The sequence below is a fragment of the Prionailurus viverrinus genome, chromosome E2 (genome assembly GCF_022837055.1).
Source record: "Prionailurus viverrinus isolate Anna chromosome E2, UM_Priviv_1.0, whole genome shotgun sequence".
Lineage (NCBI taxonomy): Eukaryota > Metazoa > Chordata > Mammalia > Carnivora > Felidae > Prionailurus > Prionailurus viverrinus.
In genome coordinates this window covers 14,661,030-14,680,799 of record NC_062575.1, presented here as the reverse complement: position 1 = coordinate 14,680,799, position 19,770 = coordinate 14,661,030, and the positions used below count along the sequence as shown (strand labels likewise).

The window sequence follows — 19,770 nt, the reverse complement described above, 5'->3', positions numbered from 1 at the left end:
ATTATGGTATGAACGTCCGTGAGTTTAACTGCTGGAGATCAGCCTCCTCTCAAAGGCTTCCTGGGTATTCCTGAGAGATTTTTCAGAGATCTTTCCCCTGATGAATGAGTCCCCGAGACTCATTTGCTCTTGCTGCAACACCATTGCCTCCCCTGTTTGGGATCTGCACAATATCTGCTCTTCTCCTGAGCGCTGCTAGCTTTAGTTATTGTTTCTTCTCTTCTCTGCCAGCACCCTCTACCTTTGAGGGCAGCGAACAAGCCTTTTCCCAAAGCTGATTCATCATTGTTCTTTTCCCATAGCATGACTGAGACCAGACTATGAATATTTTCCTATGTGTACTGCTTGTGTGTGTTTTAACATTGTGACCCCCTGCTATGAAGGATGAGGAAATTCCTATACTTTACTATATCTCATCATTTCTCCTCTTTCTTCTTTCAACTCAGTTGGTTATTTTTACTTTATTTTCTGGAGTTTCATTTGTTCTTAGTTGGGTGATAGTCCTCCCCTACTAATACCTTCAAGAAGAGCTTATGGAAACTATATTTCCTTGGTTTTATGTGTTTGACAATATTTGTGTCTTGCCTTTATACCGAACTTCAGATTTGCCTTCTTGGGTCACATACATTCCTCGTAAGAGCTCTGTGGGCATTTTCCTCACCTTCTGGCTTTAATGGTAAGCAGAAGAAAGATGCATAATGGTATGTAGAGGTGTGATGACGCTGGCTTGATTTATAGAGACTTGAATCTTTTAGCACATATGCCCCAAGATTGTTTATTCTAATTTAATATCCAGTGATTTTATTAGGGTGTGACTAAACTTTTCTTGAGATACTATGTATCTTTAGTTTACTTCTAGAAAGTTTTTCTTGAATTACCCATTATTTGTTCTTGCCATTTTTGGTTCTTTTTTTTTTTCCTGCTCATTTACATTTGTTATTATATCCATCAGGGTATCCTCTGTGTCCCTTACTTTGAGTTTTGTGTATGCGTGTTTCTCTTAGAATTCACCCTTATGCTTGACTAATTTGGCACTTCTGGGTTCTCTCACAGCATTTGACTCAGTGTCTCTTTCTTATACCTTTTTATTCACTTGTAGCTCAGATATGATACTCCTTTGGTTTTCTTCCAACTTCACTGGCTGTTTTTGTCTTTATTTATTTACTTATTTATTTTTTTAATTTTTTTATTTTGATGGCTTTCCTCTTCCTGATCGCTAAATGTACTTTTACGACGAGTAGTGAGCTCCCCAGTACTTGCTCCTTCAACTTCTTTCTCTTTTCAACTCATTCTTTAGGTGACTCCTTCTAGGAATAAGGCTTTAAATCCTACTTTTTAAATGATTACTTTCATAATTATTTCTCCTGCTATGGCCTATCTTCTGAACTCTGAATCACATATTCAGCCCAATGAATGCTTGGCAGCTCAGACTGAAAATATCTAAGATCTCATGTTTGTGTTATGTTCCTTTCCTGAAGATGTGATCTCTTCTCTTTTGTCTCCTTCCTCTAGTATATAGTACCCCCATTTATCTTTTTCCTCAGGCCAGAAACCTACCTTGGAGTTATCTCGGATTCCTCTCTTTTTCTTGCATCTTATATGAGGTCCAATGGCAAATGCTATAAACTCTGCTTTCACAAATATATATTTACTCAAACTACTTCTCACCACCTCCACCACCACCCTCCCAGTTCAAGCCACCATCCTATAGACTATTGAAGTAGTCTCCCTGTTTCCATCTCATTGCCCCATCATCAGTTCTGCACAAAGAAGAATTATTTTTTAAAAATGTGAATTAGAACATGTTACTTCCATATCTAAAATCATCCAACAGCTTCCTATTGCCCTCAGAGTTATAAGACTGTGCATCATCTAATCCTACCTACTTCTCTCATAGACCTCGTTTTCTTCCACTTTTCCTCATTGTCTTCTAGCTATGCTATATCCATCAGCTGCTCTTTGAACATTCAGAGATAATTCCCACCCCAGGGCCTTTGTACTTGCTATTCCTTCTAACTGGAATGTTATTCTCTCAGATCTTTGCATGGCTTGCTTCACGTCTCTACTTGGATGACTTTTTCTCAGAGAGGCCATCTCTTGACCACCTCCTGAAGAGAGCATACATCCTGCATTCACTCTCTCTCCTTGTCCTATTTTAGTTTACTTCATAGCATATCACTGCCTGACCTCATATTATATATTTCTTTATTTCTACTTTTTTTATCCATTTCCCCCAAGAATGTAAGCTTCCTGAGGTCAAGGATTTTGTTGGCTTTGTTCAGTACTATATGCTTAACGTATGAAAAATATTGGAAACTCAATTAGTATTTATCGAGTGAACACATGAATTTTTCATCTCTTTGATTGCTTTTTTTTCCTCCCTGCACTCTTAATTATTTGCTTGGTGCTCTCAGATTTTTTCCATTATGTTTTTTGAGTTTATAGTGAAATGGTGTGGCTATTATTTTCGTTGCTTCATGGCAACGAAATGGTTAACTATTCTTCATTTGCCATTTTCTTATTTTTTTTGTTCTTGAAGTTTGTATAGATCTTGATTTATCATTATTATTATCATTACCACTCATTTTCAAAAGAAAGAAGGACATTTTTCCTGGACTTGCTATTGCAGGCGGTTACTGTTGAGGCAGGGCCTGGCACTGTCCCAGACCAGCAGAAATCCTCCACGATTCTCCGTGCAGTTTTATGAAAGAGGATTGTGTGCTGTGTTTATTTGGAAGAGGACTGAGAAGAAGGAAGGAAGAATGACTGAATTGTGTTAGCCTTTCCTTCTCCCCAGAGTTGTGACTTGTAGGGACCCTTCTGATTCAGAGTTTTTCTCTTCTAGCCTGTCTCAGTGACAAGCTGCTTCCTATAAATATGCAGATTTATGTGTAGCCCTAATCAGCCCAGCCTTCCTTACTATTTCCTGGTGCTAGATGACATCCAGGGGATTTCTTGTTGCCCTTCCTATTATTCCAGACAAGGAGTTGGTGGTTTTGCCTATCAGAGTATGTCGTCTGCTTTGATCTGTATTGTGCCAGCCTCACCAGAGATCTGAAGTTGTGGACGTTCTCACTGGGCATCTTCTCTCAACCCTGGTTATTTGTGGCAGGAGGGGTGGGGAAGGGAACTCACACTGCCAGTTACAGCCTACACGCAGTCCATCTGGGATTCTAAGTGTCGTTTATGCTGAGATCCATTGTCTCCTTCTGCACCACAGTGCCTCTGTCATATATCCAGTGATCCATATGCAAGGATCTGTTTCTGGACTTTTCCACACTATTGGTCAATTTATTCTAATCCACACCACGGTGTTTTAGTTGCTATATATTTGAATATCTATAAATATAACAAGATACTTTGTTCTTTAAAGGTATTTTCTCTTAGGAATTTTCAAAAGTATCTTGGCTACTTTTGGCTCTTTGCATTCCCATATACATTTTAGAATCAATTTATTAATCAAAGAGATTTTGATTGAGATTGCATTGTCTATAAATTAACTTAGGGAGAATTTATATCCTTGTGATATTAATTCTTTTAATCCACTGACATAGTGTATCTCCCGTTTCTTGAAACCTTCTTTAATTTCTCTCAGTGAAGTTTGATAGTTTTCCCTATAGAGATCTTTTCATATCTGTTCTATTTTAGTCTCAGGTATTTGGGTGCAATGTTATATAATGTGATTTTCCCTCGCTTTAACATTTTTGTTTTATTTATTGAAAAATAACTTCTAATAGTATCTATTTGAAAATTTCCTTTTTAACTCTTGTCACTCTCATTATTAATTGTAATAGTTCATCTATGGATTTATTTGGATTGTCTTTGAAAATACTTATTACCTTTGAATAATGGCAGTTTTATTTCTTTCTTTCCCATCTTGAGTGTTTACAAATTAATAGATAAATTTTTAGAGAAGTTTTAGGTTCATAGAAAAATTGGGAAGTACAGAGAGTTCTCACATGCCCCATTTCCCTACCCTAGCACACACATTTGTCCCTATTATTTATATCTTGTATTAGTGTGGTAGTTTGTTTGTTTGTTTGTTTACAATTGGTGAGCCAATATTGATACATTATTATTAACTAAAGTCCATAGTTCACAGTGGGGTTCACTGTGCATCTGTATATTCTATAATAGCTTTTGACAGATGTGTAATGACATAGATCTGTCATAACTGTATCATAGAGAATAGCTTCACTGCCCTAAAAATCATGTGTTCAAGTAGCCATCTTTCCCTCCCACCCCCTGAACCATTGATAATCACTTTTCCAGAATGTCATATATCTGAAATCATACAGTATGTATCCTTTTCTGATTGGCTTCTCTCAGCAGTATGTTTTTAAGGTTCCTTTTAATCTTAATTTTTTACATATTTCACCTGCTTCTCTGAATTTACTACTAGGTTTAATAGAATACTGAGTACAAGTTATGATCAAAGGTATCCCTGTCTTGCTTCCTAAAGTAAAAGAAAAAAAAACCCAGCATGTTAACATTAAGTGTAATGTTATTATTTTCTTTGTGAGGATCTGGATACTCTCTGTCAGACTGAGGAAGTTACCTGTTTTGCTTTGTGTGCTAGGAGTTTTTTTTTTTTTTATTGTGAATAGATACTTAATTTTATCAAATGTTTTTCTACCTCTATTGAAATGATTGTAATAATTTTCTCCTTTATTCTCTTGTGTCGAAAATACATTGTAAGTAAAAATTTTATTGAATTTGAGTGTGTATGTGGGTGTATTATGAGCACATAGCTTGATGAATTTTCACAAAGTAAGGATACTCATATCACCACCACTCAGATGAAGGAATGTAAGATACAACATTACTGGCATCCTGGAAGCTTTGTTCTGTCCTTCTCTGTCATTACCTCTCCCTCTTCTTCAGAAGAACTGCTAATCACAGGTTTATTTTTTCTTTATTCAATCTCATATGACTGGGATACCACAGTATATACTCTTTAATTTCTGGCTAATTTAAGTCAATATATTAAGTTTTGAAGATTTGTGTTGTGCTTAGTAATAGGTGGTTCACTTTTATCGTTGTATGGTATTCCACTGTATGACTACACCACCAGTTGTTTATCCATTTTACTGTTGATGAGCATTTGGCTTTTCCCACATTTTGGATCTTATAAATGATGGTGTTATAAACACTCTTGTACATTTCTTTTAGTGCACACGTATGCATTTCTATTGGGCCTACACATAAAAGTGGAATTTCTAGGTGATAGGCTATGCCTATGTGTCTCTTTAGTAGTAACTGCCAGTTTTCTAAAGTGTTTGTACCATCATATTGCCATTAGCTGTGTGTGGGAATTCCAGTTGGAATTGCTAATACTTGCTAATGCTTAACATTGTCAGTTTCTTTAATTGAAATGATTCTATTGGGAGTGTAGTGTTGTCACGGTGTGGCTTAATTTTCAGTTTCTTGATTTCTAATGAGGTTAAGCAACTTTTCATGTTTATTAGCCATCTGGTTATCATCTTTTATAAATTGCCTGTTTATGTGCTTTGTCCATTTCTTACTGTTTATATAAGTTCATATATTCTGGAGATTAGTCCTTTATCAGTTATGTGTATTACAAATAATCTTCTCCCATTCTTTGGATTTCTTTTTCATTTCTTAAGGGAATCTTTTGATGAACATGTTTCAAACTTCAATATGACTTAATTTATCGGTTTTTAAATTTATGTTTTATATTTTCTGTGCCCCATTAAAGAAAATTTTGCACTCTTCAACATCGTGAAGATATTCCTCTTGGTCTTCTTCTGAAAACATTGTTTCAACCTTTCATATTGAGAGCTTTGATACACTTGGAATGGTGTATGATAGGGATTAAATTGATATTTTTCATATGGAATATCCAGTTAACCCAACACCGTTCATTGAAGAGAATTTCTCTTCCTCAATGCTTGTTAGTGTTACCTTTGTCATAAATCAAGTGATGATATATTTAAGGATTTGTTTCTGGGCTTTTAAATCTGGTATATTTGTTTTTATGATAAATCTTGTGCTAACATTTCACTATTTTAATTGTTGATAAGTAACAGTATATGATATGTAATAATATAAAAAATCTTGCTGCCTGATAAAGCAAGTCCTCGTATCTTGTTCTTCAAATGTATCTTGTCTATTCTTGGTCCCTTTGTTTTACATATAAATTTTGTAATCAGCTTTTTAATTTTCAAAAAAATTTTCTACCAGGATTTTTTTTATTAGATTGCATTGAATTTTTAGATCAGTTTGGGGAGTATTTGACATCCTTAAAATATTGTCTTTCAATTCATAAACATGGTATATTACTGTATTTACATAGGTCTTCTTTAATTCCTCTCAGTAATATCTTGTGGCTTTTCTGGTTGAAGGTTTTACACATCTTTCATTGGATTTATTTCTATGTATTTTATGTTTTGGGAGGCTATTAAATCGTATTGCTTATATATTTTATTTCCTACATGTTCATTGTTAGTACCTAGTAATATAATTGATTTTTACTTGTTGGCCTCATACTCAGTGACCTTGATAAATAATTTATTGATTCTAACTTCTAATAGTTTATCTATAAGTTGTTTTGAATTTTCTAAATAAACAATTTTTCTTCTTATGACAATTTTGTTTCTTTTTAATGAGCTCTGTTAAAACAACTTTGAATTTCTGAGTTACACCCAATTTGATCATGATGTGTTATCCTTTTTATATACTGTGAGTTTCAATTTGCTAATGTTTTGTTCCTTTAAAAAAAATTCTATCGTTTATAAGACTAGCCTATAGTTTTCCTTTCTCCCACCATCTTTCTTAGTTATATGAAAGTTATGCTAACATCATCGAGTTGGGAGACATTAATTTTTTTTTTTTCTTTCCTTTAGGAGAGGTCTTATAATATTTGATTTGTGTCTTTAAATGTTTGCTAGAATTTGCTTGTAAAGTTATTTGGGCTGGAGTTTTCTCTATGAAAATGTTTTACTTACAGTTTTAATTTATCTAATGGTTACAGAACTACTAAAATTTTCTTTGTTTTTGTGCTACTTTTGATAAATTTTATTTTCTTAAGTACTTTTTAATGTACATTTTCCCATTTATTGACATACTATCCATTTGTTATCTTTTTACATAGTTCAGTTTCTGTTGTAATATCCCTATTTTCATTCTTTATCTTGGCTTATTGTAACTTTTGTCTTATTTTCTTGATCATGCTCATTAGGTATTTTATCAATTTTATCAGTCTTTTCAAAGACTCAACTTTTGGCTTTGTTGATTCTGTAGTATGGTTACTTTCTATTTCATTATTTTTTGCTGTTGTTTTTGTTATGTCGCTTTTTCATTTGTTTGGACTTTCTTTCTTTCTTTCTTTCTTTCTTTCTTTCTTTCTTTCTTATGTTTGCTATTGCTTTTCTAAATTATTGAGATGGTTGCTTACATCTTCACTTTCCAACCTATACTAAGGTGCCCCAGGGTGCAACTATAAACTCACAGGGCATCATGGGATATTCTAAAATTTTAAGGAAACATGGCAATACTCAAAACCTGTTGGATACTACACAAGCTAATAGTTTGAGATAATTCATAATTTCAATATTAGATCAGAATGTCTTGTTAGCTCTTCAGTGCCTCCAAGCAGATATTTGTTGATACAGTTTTTCTTGTTATTTTAATAGGGGGATTGGTTCAAATTATTCACCATTGACATAAATGGAAGTTTTGGGTTGGTGTTCTAATTAGCCTATATTTTTTTAACTGAGGACAAAATCTTCTACTTTGTTTTGTATTAAACAAGTTGATGGCAGTGAGAAAGAATGAAGTCTGGCCATTTGTAGCAATGTGGATGCAACTGGAGAGTATTATGCTAAGTGAATAAGTCAGGCAAAGGAAGACAGATACCATATGTTTTCACTCTTATGTGGATCCTGAGAAACTTAACAGAAGACCAGGGGGGAGGGAAAGGGGAGGAAAAAGTTACAGAAAGGGAAGGAGGCAAGCCATAAGAGACCCTTAAATACTGAGAACAAACTGAGGGTTGATGGGGGGTGGGGGAGAGGGGAAAGTGGGTGATGGGCATTGAGGAGGGCACCTGTTGGGATGAGCATTCAGAGTTGTATGGAAACCATTTGACAATAAATTATATATATATATATATATATATATATATATATATATATATATACACACACACACACACACACACACACATATATATTTATATATATAAATACATATACATACATATACATGTATGTATACATACATATATATTAATTACATATATATACATATAATAAGTTGATCACAGTAACTTTACTACTTATAACAATTATTGTTTATAGTAGTTACCCCTTTCTGAGTATTTCCTATGTTTTTAGTGTTAGTATCCATAGGTCTATATAGTATTTTCATATCTTCCCCAGTCATTTCTGCCACTGTGTGACTATATAATGAATTTATTCTTTCAATGCAGTTTTCAGGAATTGACCTGGATCAGGCATTATTCCAGCCCTTTCCATCAGAAATTGTGTTTCAGAACTATACTCCCTGTGAAGTCTATGAAGTTCCACTGGTTTTGAGAAACAATGACAAAGTGAGTATGTTTGCTGAATGTACCTCTCATGGAATATAAAAAGGGATTAAATAAAATGGAATCCTGTAGGATCTTAGATGAATTCTAAGAAAATAGTTGAAAACATGCCCTTTGACTATAAGCTTAATGAAGACAAGACTGGGTTGGTGTGTTCATACATGTTCAAGCCCAAGTCAGTGCCCACCAAATGGTCAACTCCCAACATGTGCAGTAACATTTTTTGAGTAAAATATTGGTTAGGGAAATGTCATGAAGTTCTTATGTGTGACTGGTTCAAGACAATTACTCTTCATGCTTACATACTGTGTGTTAGAGCCACCATTTCCCACATGAAGGTATAAACTCTACTCATATGAATTGAGGTTGTTCAGCCAAATTATTTATACTTTATAAATTGTATTTAAGAAAAAAATCTCCAAAAAAAATGGAGTTCCCGTTCCCCTTTTTCTGTCTCCTCCCTTCTACCTCAGATAGCCTTCAGATTTTGTCTATAGATAATTTTGGACAGCTTCTCCCACTGTCTATACCTTGTCCTTTTCTGGTTGCCACTGAATCTCTTCTCAATCCATATGCCTTTTCTCCCCAAGAGATAAATTAGGGTTTACTTCAAGAAAAAGGTATTAAGTTCATGAAGATTTCCTGGACATGTAACAATAATGGAAGAAAGAATAATGTGGGAGGTCAGCATGAAGCACAGTTAAAGTGTGAAAAGTAGTCAGATGGGGAGGAAGGCATCTGAGAGATGCTAAACTTCAGATGTGAAGGCAGGTAGGAATACCTCAGGAGTTTGAGAGTGTGGAGATAAAAAGCCTAGCTGTAGGAGAAAAGAAAAAAAATAAATGAAGACTATGCAAGAACACTTGCAGTTATATTTGGCAGTAACTCATTAAAGGAATCAGTGATGCCTTTCAGAGATCAATGGGGTGATTTAGTGGCAGCAAAGTCAGACTCTGAAGAAAATGGTGTATTTAGTTCTTGGCAGCAGAAGTGTTAGCAAGAGAAGCTCAAGGGACAGAAGTTAAAAGGGTAGTCAGAAGAAAGAGAATCTGAGATGCTCAGGATTAGGCACCTGGACCTCAAGAAGAGATACTTTACATACACAGTAGGGCTCTCTCTTTTCATGTAGGACTGCCAACGAAGTCACTTTGTCACTTCCACTTCTCTTTTTCCCTTTTGCCATGACTTTTTGACTCTTGCTCAGGTATTTTAAGGCTATTAAAGAGAGAGGAGCTAGCCCAAGGGTACTTTGGCCACTCCTGCTCAGCCCTAAATAAGACACGATTCCCAGCAGGTATATATGAGCAAGTAAAGGGTATAGGGCATGTGTCAGTTTTGTCTGCCAGAGGGCACTCACTTCTCATGGGTAACCCAACACCTCTTGGTTAGATGCTGCTGTGCTGTTAGACCTCATGAAAGGAGGGTCCCCCTCCAGGGAAAGTCCAGCTGCCAAAAGCAGATAGATTTCTCTAGCCTAGGAAGGCTTGTTCTTGGACATGTGACTCTCAGGACCCTTGTACTAGGTGGCTGATAAAAGCCTGCTTCTCTACTTCCTTAGCTCACAGACTCGTAAAGAACTGCTGGGATAGAATTTCTGTGCTGTTCACTATTTATTTGCTTCCTCATTGGCATTGAATGCAAACAACGGAGACCATTTGGTCCTTATTCCTCTATCTCCCACACACACAAGATGAAAGTAAGCTGTGAGCACTCTACAAGCCACAGTGCACTGTACTTGGGATATAATTATTAGCACCCAGACTATAGAGTCAAACTCATCTGTCTCCCAGCTGCAGACCTTGGGTAAGTCACTTCACTTCTCCGGGCCATGGGAATACTAGTAGTACCCATTTCTTTTTTTTTTTTTTAATTTTTTTTAACGTTTATTTATTATTGAGAGACAGAGAGACACAGAGCATGAGCAGGGGAGGGGCCGAGAGATGGAGAGACACAGAATCCGAAGCAGGCTTCAGGCTCTGGGCTGTCAGCACAGAGCCTGACGCGGGGCTCAAACTCACAAACCACGAGTTCATGACCTGAGCCGAAGTCGGACGTTCAACCGACTGAGCCACCCAGGAGCCCCTAATAGCACCCATTTTAATAGGTTGTTTGGAATATTAAATGAGGTAATGCATGTAAAGTATTCAGCTCAGCACCTGTCACATAGGAAGCACTAAACCAATATTATTGTTATTATTCCTAGGGTTGTTGGTGTTTTCCTTTCTAGTTTTTTAAATCCATAATTATGCTCTTACCAAAAGTATTCCCAGCAGCTTAAGTAGTATCATTCTGCACATTGTAAATGACACTGCACATTCCCCTTACCAGCCACTCCTGTTGGGCTCCTATCAGATTTGCACACATCTCTTCCCTGCCTCCTTACTTTCTAGTCTTAAGATCAGCCTTAAGTCTGATCTTCGGCATTTCTTCTTCCCTTGCCCATCTGGATTTCAGTTTTGAGAGATTGTGGGGGTTTTGTTCTCATTTTTCCCCTGAGACTTCTCAGTCATACTTAACTATATTCACTTTCTTTTGCTCCCTTCAAGTCTTAAAAAAAAAAGTCATCCCTTTCCTTATGTCCCTAGAACCTCTAGGTTCTCCTCACATTTATATTTCCTTTATTGCTTAGACTGTCTTTGTTAAACAGAGAAGCATACCGTGGGCGAGGCAAGTAGAGCAGAGGAGAACTTGAAGAGAATGAAACTGTCTGAAGCCACTCTGACACTGGCCTGGGGACCCTCTGCTGCTTGCTCTTTGTTCTTGTGCACAGTGGTGTCTACTTAGGACAGTCCCCAAGAGGGAAGGTAGAGTGAGGCTGGGACTGGGCGAAGCTATAGCACTTAGGGAAAAGTGTCTTGTTCCCCTTCTGTAGAATAGGAGTCATAACGAAGCTCAGGGTTATTGAGAGGATTAAGCTGCTCATCGTGTACGGCTCATGGTGGATGGTCCATAGTAGGAGAGCAGTAAGTGTGATTTCTTCTCCCAGAGCAGTCCTCAAATGATGGGAAATTGAGCTGATCTCTACCATGTGGGTGGGGTTTTAGCTGACCATGAGGTTCTTCTTCAAAGATAGTCCCATTTAAATGAGAAAATGAACAAAGGCTTTCAGTAATGATAACAGTGAATAATAATTAAAAAAAAATAAAACTCAGATGCTCAGAATGAGTCATCTCGTCTCACATTTGAGGAGACAGAAGTTAAGCCTTGACCTAGGTCGAGTGGCTGGTAAGTAGTAGATGGAGATTTCCTGGTGGACTACAAAGCCTGGGCTTTTGCTTTTGCTTTTTCATGGGCAGAGTGGCCACCGTGGTGTGTTTTTCTTGCAGATTCCAAGGATGGTGAAAGTTGTTGAGGAAAGTTCACCTTACTTTAAAGTAATCAGCCCCAAAGACATTGGCCACAAAGTAGCTCCAGGAGTGCCGTCCATATTCCGAATCCTCTTCACTCCGGAGGAGAACAAGGTAAGAAAGTGGTTGCGTACTTGCCGTTAGCAGTTGGCAATTCCGAACATTCCTGGAGGCGTTGGTAGTATTGCCATGAGTGGTATTGGTTGCGGTGTTGGTGGTTGTGTTGCTGACTGTGTTGGTGGTGTTGAGGGTGGTGGTGTTGGTGTCGATGTTATTAGTGGTGGTGATGGTGGTGGTGGTTAGAGTGGTGGTCAGGGTGGCTGAGAGGAGGGGATAGTGCACCACTGGGGATGAGAGAAGCATCATCAACCAGAGCTGAGGGCTTACATGAGCTGTCAGCAGCCAGGGTATAAAGAAGGGTGATCCTTCTGGGTGCTCTGCCAACCCTCCTCCCCACCTCAGCATATTTTTATTTGAGTATCAGCCACAGGGTCACCAAAAAGGAACCAGTGTGCTCCAGATGCAGTGAGCCAAGGCAAAGCATAAAGATTATGGCTTATTGGAAGTTTAGGATCGTAGTTAGTTGCATTCCTCCTCCCTGGATTCTAACTAGTTCAGGAAAGAGACCCAAGATCCAAATATTGATCACAGTATTAGTCTCATTAATGGCAAAGAATGTGGCCAGTACCTGAGGCCTGGACAGGGCATCCTCCTCCCCAGTGACTGGCAAATAAGTGGCCCTGAAGGGCTGACACATGGATAGCTCCACCCAAGCTTGAGTGGGGCAGCTGCAGCTGAGAGCGGAGACCTGCCTGGTCTGCTTAGCCCTGTCCGCACCTAAGCCGCTAGAAAGAGCCTGAGTTCAAAAAGAGGCCTTTTCCCTGCATTACCATTCCAGCTGTGGGGGAGCCAGTCCATCCCCAAACCCTTCTCAGTTATAGAAATTCCAGTTCCTCCTGGAAGGAAGGACCAGCTACGGGGGACTGAGGCTAGAGGCTTCCTCCCCAGCCCTTTTCCAGGAGTGCAAAATTGTGGGTTGAGTTTTCTTCTCTATGGGCCAAAGTAGGGACTTGTGCAGAGGAGGAAAGGAGTTTTACCAGCAAAACCAAAGGAGTCGGGTTGAAAAACAAGACTCAAATAAGCATGACAAAATGTCAGGTTATTATATAGTGTTAATGGTATGTGTGCTTATCTGTATTGTGCCGTTAGGGTTGGAATAAAACATGATAGAGACAGAAAGTACTAGCTTTGAATCCCTGCTTCTTCATCACTCATACAAGTCAGCTGCTGTTAATGCCATTACTAGTGTCCCTGCTACTATTGCTGCTCTTTCTACTTTTCTGGAGAGCAGGAGTAGAGAATATAATGTGGTCTGCCACTCATGTATCACTGTAGTGAGTGGTTAGAAATTCTATTAGAATGATGCTGCTGTTATTATTTTTTGACTTTGTGGTAATACTATTTATTTCTCAGGTTGTGCTTAATATGGACATGTAATTTTGCTTGGGGTACTATTGAAATAAATGAAAAGATAAAAGTTCCAGAAGTGGTGGTGGGCAGGGGCGTTGATGTTGCTGTTATTTTGTTATATGTTATCAAAGTCCTTTTTTTTTTTTCCTTGAGTGTCTGTATCTGAATACTGTCTGTGAAGAGAATGGTGTCTGGATTGAGTTTGGGTATGAAATTCCTACACTGTAATTTCAGTAGAAAGATGATTAGAAGCCTCTGTGCAGCTTGAAAAATAGAAATAGAAAGTTTGTTCTATTTGCTGAATTGGATTTCCTTATTTTTTTTTCCTGTGATGGAGAAAAAATGTCTTCTGTTGGATAACTACCTGTAGGTATTATGGCTGGGAAATGGACACATGGAGCTTTCTTAGGAGGTAGAATGTTCTATATTGTGATAAGTGTGTGGGGTATACGGATTAATTCATTTGTTAAAATTATACTTTTAATACTTATGCCTTCTACTATATCTAAATTTTACCTTAAAAACGATAAAGTAAAATAATAACAATGGAAGGGGGAAGAAAGCGTTGGGTTGAGGTATAGGTGAAGCCAGAATGGCAGAGTGTTAATATTTGTTGAATCTGGGTGGTGGGTACATGGGGTTTGTTACACTCATTTGTTTTCTTTGTGTATGTTTAAAACTTTCCCTAATCAAAAGCTAAAAGTAAAGAGAAAGATTTTATTACTGCTTATGTATACAGCAAATAAATAGTTGAAATGTATCTTAGGTATGTTTGTATTTATGATATAAATATGAAATGCTAACATTCCTATTGAGGATTATTACTTTGCTATATTTTGTGGTGGCTTACCTTAATCTGGCTTTTTTATTCCCTCTTAACCTTTCCATTTCACCAACACTGTCTGTCTGTTGGGAAACCCCTAATTTAAAAAAATTAAGTTGTAGTTTGTTTTACTGTTTCTTCTAAGGATTTGAAAGGTTTCAACAGCTACATGCATGTATGAGGAGACCCAGAGTGAGGATCTTGGTTACCTATGAGAAATTTAAGTATTCAACTTTGGGTACATTAAGATTTTGTGTTGGATTTGGACTCTAAGCTATAATTTACATAATATGTTTTTCTAGAACATAGTGATTTCTCCTTTTGCTGACTGCCTTAGACTGATGGTGAGAATTTGGGGAAGCCCCTGCTGCTAGTTTTGGTCCCCCTTTCCTGCAAAGGTCCTGTTATACTTGCACCATCAGCAGGGCCCTACTCTCAGTAGTTTTTTTTCAGTCGTCTGGGCATCTGCATTTGCTCACTGTTGGAAAGCCATCAGGGGGGCGCCTGGGTGGCGAAGTCGGTTAAGCGTCCGACTTCAGCCAGGTCACGATCTCGCGGTCCGTGAGTTCGAGCCCCGCGTCAGGCTCTGGGCTGATGGCTCAGAGCCTGGAGCCTGTTTCAGATTCTGTGTCTCCCTCTCTCTCTGCCCCTCCCCCATTCATGCTCTGTCTCTCTCTGTCCCAAAAATAAATAAACGTTGGAAAGCCATCAGGGTCATGCACAGAATGACCAGCTAGGATTACCCATGCTGCCTTTAGTGCTGTTCCAGAATGTGGCAGAGGACTCAGATTTATTTTAGGAAAAGTAGAAGTCAATCTTTTCACTGTGTCACTTTTTCTTCAGTTGGCTAAATTGATAGCCAACGTACATATGTATTTCTCTTCTTTATCCCCTGCTGATCTGAGCATACTCCATTCTCATTTACCCTCCTCACATCTGGAGGGTGAGATATGTAAATTGCAGCATGCCACAGCTTAATAAGCCAGTCCCCTTTCAATTGGATTTTCAGCACCCATGTATATTAGCATGTCGAAGATGATAATGTAATTTACATTTTTTCCTGTCATCTTTTAATCTGGCTTCCTGGGGATTTAACTTGTTAAGAATGCCAAGTGCCCAGATAACAGGTGCAGCAGGTTCACTTTGGCTTTCCGTATCTCTTCTTGTCACACAGACTTTTTTAAAAAAATGATAGGATATGTTATTAATTTAATAATCTTAGTGTATGTCAATGTGGTAGAAATAGAATAGTCAGTGTTATCATAACACTATAAAATTCTGGAGTCTGGCACTTTTCTTGACCTCTTAAATTTGTATCTTTACTATTAAATGGAGAATGAAAAGTACTAGGCTTTTGTAGGAAAGCAAAACTGGGTACTTTCTTGGACTTAAGAAAGCATCTGTTTACTATAGAATTGCCATATGGAAATGACTGCGGTAGTTTGAAGAGCAATTTTATTGCTCAGTTATGTTTTAAGGAAATATATAACTTGTGGTTAAAATAGTTTTCCTGGTTTGTTACTATGAAATTTAAAAATTGTGGTCCAGGAAGACTAGAAAATGCTACTGTATTTAATGTTATCTAGGTATACAACGATGATGAACTATATTGCCAGCATTTTTAATTAAATTGTAGACACCATAAAATTTTCCACAATTAACCATTTTTTTTGGCAAAAATTATGATAGGGATTTTGTTTTCTTCCTGTCTAGAATTAGCCCTTCCTAGCCTAGCGCAATGCCTGACAAATAAGAAACTTGTGGTAAATATTTGTTGAGTAAGACAAGTAAGTAAAAGTTAATCCCAAGAAAATATAAGGTTTCTTCAACTTGAGGATGGCCTACAGATGATAAAAGCAAAAGCATATAAAAAGGGCTCAAATATCTTTTTGTACCATGAACATATTAGATTTTAGCTTTTTCTTGTTTCTCTCCACTTAATTACATATCCTCAGTGAGTCTATGTCACTACTTTTTAGCATTCTGGACTTCATAAATATCATTTTATAATAAGGCTAATGAGGATGTTGGGAATTCTCTTTATGAAGAAGTCTTGGTAGTTTAGGATCTAAATAAAGATATTAAAAATGAGTAATATTCTTTCATTCACTCCGTGCCAGGTCTACTTCTGTGACCCAGGATCCACTGGAGAACAAAACAAGCTTTGGCCTTCATGGAGCTTATGTTCCTCAATGAATAATGAGCAAATGTGTAATTTAATGTCAGATATTGACTTAGTAGAGAATAGAGAGTGATGGGCTTCTGCTTCTTATCAGTAGGAGGATTCTGTGATGAGGTTACATTGAGCAGAGAACCAAATTAAGCCGTGCAAATACCAGAGGGAAGATATTTGTTGGGGAGAGGGAGTAGCAAGTAGAAAGGCCTGTGACTGAAGCATGCTTGACAGCAGGCGCAGGGAAGTGAGGAAGGCACGTGACGAGTGGAGGAACCTGCTGGAACATGGTAGGAGACCAGGGTGCAGAGGGCAAGGTCATGAAGGGTTATAGAAACCATGCAAAGTGCGATAGGAAGCCACTGTAAGCTTGCTTATGGAAGCTTGTACCCTATGTAAAACCAGAATGAACTGTCATCATCTAGATTTTCAGGTTACCTGCACATGACCAATCTTGCTTCATCTATGCTGCTCCTGCCCAGAGGATTTTGTAGTGAGTCCCATACATCATATTATTTTCATCTGCAAGTACTTCATTTTTTGTCTCTGAAAGATAAGGACCCTTTAAAAAGTGAACATAACTACAATACCACTATCACCCCTAAAAAATGACAGTAGCTCCTCAATATCATCAAATATCTAGTCACTATTCATATCTCCCTAGTTTAAATATATACATATATATATATATATATATATATATATGGTGTGTGTGTATATATATATACACACACATATACATATATATATATACACACACATATAAATATATATACATATATATACACACACACACACCATATATATATATATATATATATATATATATATATATATTTTTTTTTTTTTTTTAACTTGGCTTCCTTTAATCAGGATCCAAACAAGGTGTTGAATGCATCCCCAGCAGATGTTCTCTGTCCCTTCTGTTTCCTATAAACTGGTAGTTAGATCCAGAGGCTTGATTCGATTAATATTTGACTTTGGGAGGGGGCAAGAATTCTTAGGTGATGTGGTACTACCTATTGTATCACATCAAAAGGCACAGAGTGTCTGTTGTTATGTTTTGTTTTTGTAATGATCCAATGAGGATGATGAGGTGCAGCTCATACAGGAAAGATAGAATAAATACTGAATCCTTTCCCTGTATCTACCCCACTGGGTTTTGAATACGAATGACATCTCTGCCTTACATTTGGGGATTAGTCTGGTTGCTGCACCGAGGATAGACTGAAGGGAGTGTGAGGTGTAATAGCTAGTGGCCCACCCTTAACATCCGTCTTCTCTTTCTTCATTGGTAAGAGAATCCCAAATTTCGATTGGGTTCACTGCTGCCTTAAATAAAAGATTGCATTTCCCCAACCTTCTTTGCAGCTATTTGTGTCTGTGTTGATCAGTGAGATGTGAGCGGGACTTCCAAGCATGTATTGACAAAAGCTGACTCAGCATGGAGGTGCTTTGTTTTGTCCTTCTGCCTTTTTTTGGCCTGTAGCCTGGCTGTGAGAAATAGCTGGCATCCTAAGAATTACTCTGCTACATGGGGTGACATTGAGGATAGATGCTGTGTGCTAGAATGGTAGAGCAGCAATTTAGGAATTTGGGTCCCTGGTGTCACTGTGGAGCCACCATACGAATCCAGCCTGCCTACTTCCGGATTGGTTTATGATAGAGAGAGAAACTTCTGTCTATCTAGTTTAAGTTGCTCTGATTTTGTTCTGTTTCCTGTCATGTGTAGCAGAACTGAACCCTGATGAATACAGGGATAAGAGGCTATTGTAATAGTTTGGGTAAAAGTGGTGGATGATTTGGATTAGGGTGGTGACAGTGAAAGTGTGGGAAGTAAGTAGATAAAGGATATACATTTTTATGGTAGAGCTGTCAGGATTTGTTCATGGATTGGATAAAGGGTGTGAGAAAAGAGTCTAGTTTGATTCATAGTTTTTTGACCAGCACTGACCGAATGGTGGCACCATTTGCCGAGGTAGGGAAAAGTGGAGGAAAAACAGGTTTGTGAAGCTGGGTGGGAGTAAGGTAGGGAATCAGAAGGATTCAGGGAATATGTTTTTTGTTTTTTTTTTTTTAGTGTTTATTTTATTTTTGAGAGAGAGAGAGAGAGAGACAGAGCATGAGTTCGGGAGGGGCAAAGAGAGAGGGAGACACAGAATTGATAGCAGGTTCCAGGCTCCACACTGTCAGCACAGAGCCTGACGCAGGGCTCGAACTCACAAACCTTGAAATCATGACCTGAGCCCATCGGATGCTTAACCAACCGAGCCACCCAGGCGCCCCCGGGGAATCTGGTTTTTATACGTTAAGTTGGATCTTCCCTTTAGACATCCAAGTGGAAATACCAAATAGGCAGCTGGACACAATTATCTATGGCAAAAGGGAGATATTGGCCAGAGATGAAGATTTGAAAATCATGTAAAAGATGACACTTTTCACCGAGAGGTGGATGAGCTGATGTTGAGAGTGGGTGTACATAAAGGAGATGCTGGTAAAAGGAGGAGATGCCAACAGAGGATGACACAAAGAGGAAGGGGTGGTCATGAAATAAGAGGAAAATCAGAAGATTACAGTGCCTTGGAATTACAAATGGATACAGCATTTCAAAAGGGAAGGAGAGATCAGTTTTGGATTACGTCCAAAGTTATGGAGAGTCGAATTATAAGGATGTGGAATGAGCCATTGGATTTGGCAACACCATGAGTGACCTTGGCAGAAGGAGTTTCTGTGGAATGTTGTGTACAGAAGCCTAATGGAATGGGTTGAAGAGAGAATGGACAGCAAGGATGTGGTGATATTGAGTGTAAATAATACCTGTGAGCAGTTTTGCTGTAAAGAGTAATTGGAAAAATGGGGCAGTAGCTGGAGGTGGATGTTAGACTCAAAAGTAGATTATTTAATATTTAAGAGGAAGCTACTTATGCTGATGTGTGAATGTTCAATAAAGAGGGAAAACTGATGTTTCAGGAAAATCATGGAGTGAGCCAGAAAGATTGAGATCTAATATATAAGTACAAGGTTTAAGCTTAGCAATAGGAGTGAAGGCAGAGTACATGGGTATAGGTATAGGTGGATTAATAGATCTAGGGGTAACTTGGAAAGCAAAAAGTTACAGAGGAAATTAATTACCTTAAGTGGGCAATTTCTACATGAATCATGAAGTAACCACATTATCATTGTACACTAAGGATAAAAAGGGTCAAACTAAATTTGGAAGTCTCAAATCTCTTTTCACACCAAGGGTCATAGGTCATTCTCTTTGAATAGATGGGGAAATATAGCTACCGCCAGGAAGCTGACACCCAGCTAAGTCAAATGAAGAGTCACAGTGGTAGAGGATAAGGCCCGTGGTGCCTGACCAGTCTCATTTTTAAACTTATTAGAA

The 19,770-nt window shown here is 37.9% G+C and overlaps 1 protein-coding gene across 5 annotated transcripts in view; it reads left to right on the top strand.

Annotated features, from left to right (window-relative positions):
* The window catches only part of HYDIN (HYDIN axonemal central pair apparatus protein), a 429,838-nt gene that overhangs the window by 89,893 nt on the left and 320,175 nt on the right, over positions 1–19,770 (top strand). For all 5 annotated transcript variants that reach the window (XM_047836101.1, XM_047836099.1, XM_047836098.1 and 2 more), the window contains 2 exons: positions 8,453–8,572; positions 11,896–12,030. In XM_047836101.1, the coding sequence (XP_047692057.1) occupies positions 8,453–8,572; positions 11,896–12,030 (255 nt within the window). The remainder of the gene's footprint in view (positions 1–8,452; positions 8,573–11,895; positions 12,031–19,770) is intronic.